Below are 9,351 nucleotides of genomic sequence, written 5' to 3' on the forward strand. Positions count from 1 at the left end.
AAAAAGCTTGAAAGAGGAACCACATTTCGTTTCTTGACTTCAAAATTCAAGCAACGTTTAATTCAAGTAAGTTGACACGCAAAGCTCACGATGCAGTCAGTACGAACGTTGGTCAGTGCATCGTCCAATTAGTGCCACCATCTCTGTAAGTTGCATTTACGGGACAAAAGTGAAAGCCATGTGTTGATGAGACTTTGATCACCACTGCCCGCGCAACTGTGCTTCCAAACAAAACCAAAACCACCAAAATGCGGCCAAAGAATACGGTGACGTCATGGCCGCCATGTGTTGGTTCTGCCCGAGTCTTTGGCCGTTACTTTGGCTAGAGTTCTGGCTAGTAACTGCACAACAGTCGCATAAACATCGAGATCAGTTTCAGGCGTAATTATGGCGATGGCAAATATGTTGGGTCATTCTTCGTTTCCTCAAACCGGCACCGATATGAATTATTTCGCACCCCCTGACTTGAGCGACGTCGTCCCCGACTGGATGAGATCCGAACATTCGACAGGGGTGAGTGTGTTTCAGTCTAGCAAACTACGTACTCGTGATAAATAATTAATGGTTTCATGTGTGCTGCGTGCATGGTGCGACCGACGCTGGCAGTGACATGCATTTCTGTCAGAGCTAGTCTCCCAAACTAGTGAATCCTTTGACACTCTATTGTTTATTTGCCGGATATTCGTATAAGCTTCTCGCTTCTTCGTTCCAGACAACTGTGCTTGCGGTGGAGTTCGATGGCGGCGTCGTGATCGGAGCGGATTCTCGGACGAGCACAGGGTAAGCTTAGTTTACCAAGAATGCTTGTTTTTTCTGGTATCTATTATTTTCTTGGTGTTTTTGGTGTGTGGAATACACGTTGAAAGCTAGCCGGATCTGCGTGACCAGACTTGTGTTGAGTTAGTCGCGAAAATCGTAGTGGTGGTGGCTCAAAAATGAGCTTACTCGCGTTGTTGTAGGTCTACTTTCGCTCTTAAGCTCGGAAGATTGTGGAATCACTGATTGCATTCTGTTTTACGAACGTGATACCTTAGCAGCAACCAAACATATATTAATCTCACTGTATGAGAGCAGTTTGGGGTGCATAACTGCATGTGTGCGTGTTCTATGCGTGGCTGAGCGTGCTGGAAGCACATGAGCTGCTGTGATCGCGTCACTCGAATCTAACACTATATCTGATGATATAGATTAAATGGTAGACGTTCTTAGTGTTGGCATGCGAGCAAGCTGATGTTTTGCTGTTTATGATCTCATTATCATCAGCTTATTCAAATGTTTCGCAGCATAGGCGCGTTTACCAGTGATCACACGTTTCCCTTGTCCTGCACTAAACGAAGAGGTCCTATCCCTGCGAATTTCATGATCTTATCACTTCGCCTTGATCATTGAGCTCCTCCCCCTTCCCTTGACGACCACTCAGTTATTATAAAATACCATCCGTTACCTGTGCACAGCATAATGTCAGCAGCCTAGCTCTATTCACCTGTTATCTTCTTTAGAATGTGTTGTGCCTTTAGGTTTTTGATGGAAGGCCACAGATATGGCATTCATATTATTTCGGCTATGTCGTCTGTTGTTCCTTGCCTATGGTCTACCAACTATCTGCTCACTGAAAAAGTGGATTGTGTCACTATGTGCTTGTGTATTTCTTTTGCGGCTTGGTTATTTTAAATGTTTAAATGCTGGGTTAATCGTGACCTCAACCTGACTGGCTTCCTTACAGGGCTTACGTAGCCAACCGTGTCTCCGACAAGCTGACCCGCATCACTGACCACATCTACTGCTGCCGCTCGGGTTCTGCTGCAGACACGCAGGCCATTGCAGACATAGTGACCTACCACCTCAGTTTCTACGAGTGAGTCACAGTTCGTCATGCATTCCTAGGTCACGAGGCCACATTCAGGCTTTGTCAGTTTAAGAACACGGACAATAACATTGCACTATAATACAGAATGAAGCTTAAATTATGCTTTAGTACAACTTGTTTAGCTTTGTCAACATCTCATTTTAAGCTTGCACAGCCATTAGCAACATTACAGAACAGTACACAAGCAATGTTATGAAACAATATCATGCGGTTTTGACATTTTCTTTGGCCATCTTAGACCTTTAGGGCACTTCGTCCTTGTGGTCCTGCTTTGCTGTTTCATGTTACACACTCTTGCAAGTAATTTAAATGAACATTAGCTAAGCCGATCTCGCACCCTTTTTTGAACCTACTTTAGTTGGGAAAAGGCCCTCTGAATGCAACAGCTACTGTCCACAATTTAGAGGAATGCCAACGCTGTGTTTATTTCTTAGCACGTTACCACAGTTTACATGTGTGAGATGTGTGTTACTGCGATGCGATTGTCCGTTGTTGCACTCATGTAAACGTGGCAGCTAAAAGAGCAACAAGCTATCGTTCACTCAAGGACAACAGGTACTGAATTCATTATAATGTGGTGTCTTTCACTTGGGTGCTAAATGATAATGAAGCACATTTCATAGTCGTATGCGAATAATGCTAATGATATAACTTGACCATTTTGCTCACGCAAAGGCAGCAGTGTTAATTAATCTCATAACACTTGCATTGATGACTCGCTGCGGTGGCTCAGACACTGCGACATTGCACTACTAATCACAGGTTTGAGGTTTCGATTCCCAGCCATTGTGGCTGCGTGTCAATGTGAGCGAATTTCAAAGCTGCCTGTGTGCTTATATTAAGCTACTAGTTAAGGAACGCCATCTGGTCAAAATTACTTTGAAGTCCCCATCCACGGCATGCCCTGTGATCATATACTTGTGGTTTTGAAGCGTAAAGCCGAATAATTTAAATTTTAATTGGATCTGCCTGTCTACAAAGCAGGGCCTTAATTTCGGAACTCAACAGTCTTCAAAGACGGTCATCTCTTGAGATAAGAACCCTTCTTGAACCCTTCTTGAAGAAGCACCATACAAGTTCCATTGCCAGCAGCTAAAGTAGTTATGAACTTTGCTAGAGACACTGGTTTCATGGAAATACTTCAGTTTGTCTAGTGCTGTGGCGTGTCTTGCATATGTTCCATATCCTACACACACTGTCTCTATCACTTCATTCTTAATCATGCCGATCTGGAATAGCATGCTAGGCATACCCCCTGGCAAACCTTTCCAGTATCATTAAAAAAAATCTTTTTCTCTAGCATGGCAACATTATGTGTACAGGCTCTCTTGGAATAGTGATCGTGCATTTGCTTGACACTGTGATGCACCGATTTTTCAATATCAAAGAATGGAGACCGGTCAGCCAGCCAAAGTGGAGACTGCCGCCAACATTTTCCGGGAGCTTTGCTACAACTACCGCGATCAGCTGGTGGCCGGGATAATCTGCGCAGGATGGGACCGTCAGAACGGTGGCCAGGTAAGATGGATAGATTGTTTCGATCTCGTTTGTGTTCTCTCGGTGCATACGTTTGTGTTTCTTAGGCACTGCAGACTGGGGGTCCAAAGTCGGCTAGGTAGGCATAGAAACATACGAAAATGCAATAACAAAAAGTATTGTAACTTGTCGGGAATAGTATGAAGGCGACTGCTACAAAACATAGACCAGACACTTGACAAATGGGAAAATGAAAAGACTACTTCTTAATGTGCCAGTCTTGGCAAAAAATGGATTATAGTACGTTGACGGTGATGCGTATTCCATTGACCGATGGCTAGTTTGCGGGGTGAGCAGCCTCAGTTATGTTTGTCGTGTGGTTCTCTTGCACCTTAAAATTATTGAGCAAGCACTGTCATTGGTCTCGTTAGTGTGGATCCCTAACTTCAGAAAGCGCAGGAGGGGGGTTGGAAGGTGGCACAAGTATGCAAGGCAGGTGCTGCTTAAATAGTGCTGTACTCCATGGCGTACACATCGATGTATGCATAACACCGGAAAAAGAAAACACGAAAAAAATAATAACGGACGACTAGCCAAGCAGCAAACGTTGAAACGAGATTAAAGTGGGGACTGTTTAGTGTACTTCCTTCTATTCAGTACTATCAGAAGTCGTGGCTCAAATTATATTGTTGGGGTGCCACTGTAGTAACCGCAATACTGAAGATAACAGTACATACAGTAGAACCCCGCTGTTACGTTCCTCACTGCTGCGTTTTCCCGGCTGTTACGTCGTTTTCCGCCGGTCCCGGCATAGCTCCCATAGGATACAATGTACTGGGAACCCCGCTGTTACGTCGTAACTGTCGGACCGTTCCCGTATGATACGTCGCGAAGTGCGCTCGGAGCCGACCGAGTGACTACCAAAGAGAGCGGCCATGGTGCATTTTCACGCAGCTTGGCCTCGTTTGACCGTAATATTAGCCGCATGACAGGCGCAAGCAACAGAATCTTTCAATTGATGCAAACAAAAGCATGGCCTTCGAGATTCAAATTGCAAAGATGGCGTCTATGACATAACTGCTCGCGAAAGCAAGGCCTTCGAGATTGGCATTTACTATTGACAAAAGCATAGCCTTTGACATTTGTATTGCACAAACATGGCGTGTATGACGTAATTGCTTGCGAAAGCAAGGCCTTCGAGATTGGCATTCACTTCTGCCATCGCGTTGGCGTAAACTCATCATCATCGTTATTTGTCGGAGAACGGGAGGAGTTCAAGCTGGTTGGAGCTCGTATGGTCGTGCGTGCGGTTCGTGGTTGGACTCGCCGCGCCGGTCGTGATTGCGTGTGCTTAGTTCTTTCATGCCTACAGCTGTTGGTGTTAAAAAAATCACATACGTTGATTACATTTCTGTGGATGAGGCAGTCCTAAGCTCCGCGTTTCTATCCGTCGAGCTAGATCGCGGCTGAGCGCGCCAATTTTCGTGCTGCTCGTAAGAATTGAAATAAAATTCTGTACCACTAAATATTTTGCCGTTTTTCCTGTTTTTCGGCTCTTACGTTTCCCGTCTCTTACGTTTATCTCCTACGGTCCCTTCAAAAACGTATCAGCGGGGTTCTACTGTATAAGGTTGTGGAATTTCAATTTTTATGATGGATGCCTGCAAAACCAGCCTGGAATATCGCCAGCGGTTGGGCATCAACTTCGGTTTTCTGCCTTTTGATGGCTGACTCATTGTTAATGTTGGGCAGATGGTTGAGTATTACATATCTTAATCATTGTGTCTTGGTCATAGTTGTGCAGCTTGAGGCATCTCCTTATGTCTCTCCCTAGCTTTCTGTCCAAATCCCAGCATAGCATGACAATGTGCCCCAGATTCGCGGTACTTTTAACAGAAGCAGCTTACGCAAGAGCAACATTTTTCTTCTTGCATGCATCACTTATGAGCTAGATAGGACATTGATGCCTTCCTCTGCCGTAGGTAACTGGAGTGAACACATTTTTTTATATTTCAAGGTATCTTTCGTTTCATTATTTTTGTGTGACATACAGTTTCAAACATTCCCTGTATTTTTGAATAATGTTCTTTTTTTAAAACGGCCATGCACCGCCCCTCGGGCTTGGTGAATAAGAAACAACCTGCAGAAAGCGGACGCTGCTACGAGCAGCTCAGCCAAATCTTGCAGTCGTCTGTGGCTAGGAGAGTTTAGAAGCAAAGCACGAAGTTACAATTTTATCAGGTGCCCTCTTTTCAAACAGAGGCTCGTGCTCACTCTCTTCAGAGCTGCCGGCTCCTGCTGTTTGACATTGAACAGCAGATAACGTACTATTGGCTAATAGCTGGCATAAATTAAAAGTGGCCTTTGGATCAGATGCGCTTCATGCCACGTGGTGCCACCAAGTGCCGGCGCCTTGCTCCATAGCCTGCTAACATTACATTGTAGCCACAATAGGGCCCGTAGGAATCCCAACAGGAAAGAGCGGTCGCGTTTCATTCTGGGCGCTCAAGGCCATGACGCACGCTTACGAATCTTCTTTCTACCACGCCATCCCTCCCTGTCTAGCTTCTAGCATACTCGTTGGGACTAGAGAAGAGAGAAAGTGCTTAGTGCGTGCGACAAATCCTTGCAACTCCCCTCATTCTTGACGGATTCGAGAAAGTTATGCGGCAATCAATTCGTGAGGCAATGAACTCCGATACTGAGGACATTCGATGATTACTTGGAAAAGTGGTTCAGGACCTCTTTAACAAAACGGACAAAATAGTCAAAGAATGCTACACACTCAAACCTCATTATAACAAAGTCGCATCTGCCACGAAAATAACTTCGTTATATCCGAAAATTCGTTATAAACGTTTATTTGTAGCATTGTAGCTATGACTAGACTATTCTTCATTTGCTTCGTTATAACCGATAATTCGTTTTATCCATGTTCGTTATAACGAGGTTTGAGTGTGTAAATGCATGACAACGGACTGCTTCTCTCTCTCTCAGCCAACTTCCCCCATTGGACACTGGCATTTAACCCTTTCACTGTTGGGTGTTTCTGGCTGTGGCGCATCCCCCAGTGTTGGCTTGGTTTCGGGATTATCGGGGAAGCTTGAAATAATCAACTTCTTGTGCATCCAGTTGAAGAGTTGGGCTCGTGGACGGTCCGGAACATGATGTGTCGAAAGGAAATGGCATGAGTGAGAAATCTCCTTTCGAAACCTGGAGTAGCAAGCCAGACTATAAACCAGGCTGACATCTCCGGGAATTTTATTGAAGATATTGTCTCTCTCTCTCCTTTCGTCTGCATATTTTCGGTTTGCCGAGCACACTTCCAGGATAATGGCCCCACCCTGTCTACATCAGTATCTGATATTGACGCGGTGCAGGTGGAATCTGCAGCAAATGGAAGAACAACCCTTGTACGTGTAGTCGCACACTTTTAGGTGTAATCACACGCGCGCCACATGGTCGCTCAGCCCGAGAAAGTAGCGCACGCGGAGCGACCATATTCTCCATCAAAGAAGGGTGGGTGCAGTTGTTGTGTGCTCTTTAATTATACATACCAACACAGTGCGAGGCGAAAATACGATCTTCTAGAAAGATTCAACAGATGGCACGACCAGTAGAAACACGCCACCTTTTAATTTCAGCGCAAATTTAGGTACATACCATGCAGAACGTGCCGGTATGTCAGTGACAGCAAGAACGTTAGAGGGGCAATGAAGCAAGACACTAAGCCTGTTTACACTGCTATTTACTGGTTGACCATTCTGTCTTTAATTTCATGATCATAGGTTCACAATTAGAACAGAAGATGTAGGTCAGTGTTTTATATTCAAGTTACATGCCAAAGCTTCAGCACCTGAATGTCACTGTGATATCATGGATTTCAGTTTCTTTTGTATTCTGGCCACATTGGCTGAATGAAATTTCTTGAAACTTGACACATTGAGCCTCTAGCTTCCTTGTAACAAAATACAATTATGTACCTGTAGAGCAGCTGCTGTCAGAATCGATGATGTCATGGTGAGCTGTTGCAGGAAATTGTAGGTGTTCTTGCCACCTCTGTTTTCTCTTCGTGTGTTTTCTTGCCTGCAAAGCACCCTTTCGTTACTAGAGTGGGGCTTGCGGTGTCATACGAGAGTAATATGCTAATACTAGTAAAATCATTTTGCTTTTTTGTGTCCCTTTATGCGAATCTCTAAGATAGATATTTCTTGTCTTTGTGTACGTCCAGGTATACATGGTACCACTGGGAGGCATGCTGCTGCGTCAGCCTGTGGCAATGGGTGGCTCGGGCAGCACCTATCTGTATGGCTACGTGGACGCCAACTACAAGCCTGGCATGAGCAAGGACGAGTGTCTCAACTTCGTCAAAAACGGTGAGCTTGATGTGTAGTTGTCAAATCTCAATGGAAAACTTAGTCATGTCGTGAATTTAATTGTCGAAGTTTCTGTGTCTCTGCACTAAGAATAGCCTAATGAAACCAACATACAAAGAGCCAAGAAAAGTTTAGCGGACATTATTTGTAGTCTATAACTGTAGCATAGTAATTATGATATAGTAACTGTAAAGAAGTAAACATGGACAAAAATACAACTTACCGCTTGTAGGGACTGAACCTAAAACATTCGGATAACACGTCCGATGCTCTACCAATCGAGCTACAGCGACGGTCGACCTCCCGTCTACAAGTAAAGAAAATGCATATTTCCTAACCCGTGTGTGTAGCATATGCCCGTCACCATTCAGGCAATAGAGCCAGTTTCGTGGCTTTCTCTGCATCACCACCCTCGCGCACCTGTCTCATCACTTCCATAGCAAATCTGCGTGCTATATGATTTCGTTCTGATTTTTCAGCTGCTATATTTTAGGCATTTCGCACGTGGATCACATCCATCCACCCACTGCTTCCGTCACCTTTGGTTCTAGAAATTTAAGTGGTAGAAGATGCGTGACAATATATTCTAATCACCAAGCAGGTCTGAAAAATCAGTTTGTGGCTGCAGTAAAATAATCTTTGACTTCTCTTGCTCTAGAGCCTTGTCAGTGGCAGTGCTATGCTCACCAAAATTAGAGATGTCAATCCTTCATGTCTTCAAATTTAAATTTGTTTGTTCCAAACTTCCAGAAAATTTTCAGTACTGAGTTTATGTAGAAGCATATACGAAACAAAATATATTTTTTTAGCTGCCCAGAACTACTTTTGCCACCATTTGCTCTAATCCACATCACTGTCTTTCTGTCTTATGACATCAAAACCATCACTTTTCCATCATGTATGCGTGGTCCTTAACTTCTCGTGCTTCTCTCATTGCTTCAAATGGTAATAACTAGCATAATACAATAATTGTTCTTCTCGATTCAAGGATAGTAGTAAACTACCACTAGTCCTGGCTTTGATGTGGAGCACTGCAGCGAGGGTATACCACCTGTGAAATGGATAGCAAGCTTCTTTCAAATCCAGTCATGTTTGCGGGTTTTTTTTTCTTGCCTCTTCACAGCAATCGCCCTGGCCATTGCCCGTGACGGCAGCAGTGGAGGCGTCGTGCGGCTAGGAGTGATCACTAAGGACGGTGTGGAGCGCTCGGTCCTCACGGGAGATGAGATACCGCAGTTTTACCAGGGATGATCGGCCCCTCCTCTTTGTAAATCTGCTGCTTTGTGGAGATCAATAAAGTTTTTGTGCTGGCCAGACATTGATTTCAGAGTGTTATGAAGGTACAATAATATTGCTTGTTCAGAATTGGTATCATTGGTAACAACTTTGCTAATGATGCCACCCGGTCCAACTACAAGGAGCTCCACAGTTGCAGTATGCATGTTGAGAACAGATTCTGCTAGGGGCCTTCATTCGCCTCCCGACACAGTGTTTGGAACTCTTGCCTACGTAAACTAGGTACGTCAAGGAAGCTGCAAATTTTGTTGCACCGCTCCCACTGTGGCGCAACTTCACAGTGCAGCCTGTGGTTAGGAGTGGCTTTCACGAAAGCATACTTATTTCACGTAGGAA

General features: G+C 44.5%; 1 protein-coding gene across 1 annotated transcript; it reads left to right on the top strand.

Moving 5' to 3' along the window:
* Positions 1 to 319: 319 nt before the first annotated feature.
* On the top strand, positions 320 to 9,037 carry LOC119390346 (proteasome subunit beta type-6). The gene is made up of 6 exons (XM_037657949.2): positions 320 to 513; positions 713 to 780; positions 1,724 to 1,855; positions 3,256 to 3,385; positions 7,575 to 7,719; positions 8,843 to 9,037. Exons 1-6 carry the CDS (start codon positions 388 to 390, stop codon positions 8,968 to 8,970), a joined length of 729 nt encoding a protein of 242 aa, XP_037513877.1. The 5' UTR covers positions 320 to 387; the 3' UTR covers positions 8,971 to 9,037.
* The last annotated feature ends 314 nt before the right edge of the window (positions 9,038 to 9,351 follow it).

Source organism: Rhipicephalus sanguineus, chromosome 4 (genome assembly GCF_013339695.2).
Source record: "Rhipicephalus sanguineus isolate Rsan-2018 chromosome 4, BIME_Rsan_1.4, whole genome shotgun sequence".
NCBI lineage: Eukaryota > Metazoa > Arthropoda > Arachnida > Ixodida > Ixodidae > Rhipicephalus > Rhipicephalus sanguineus.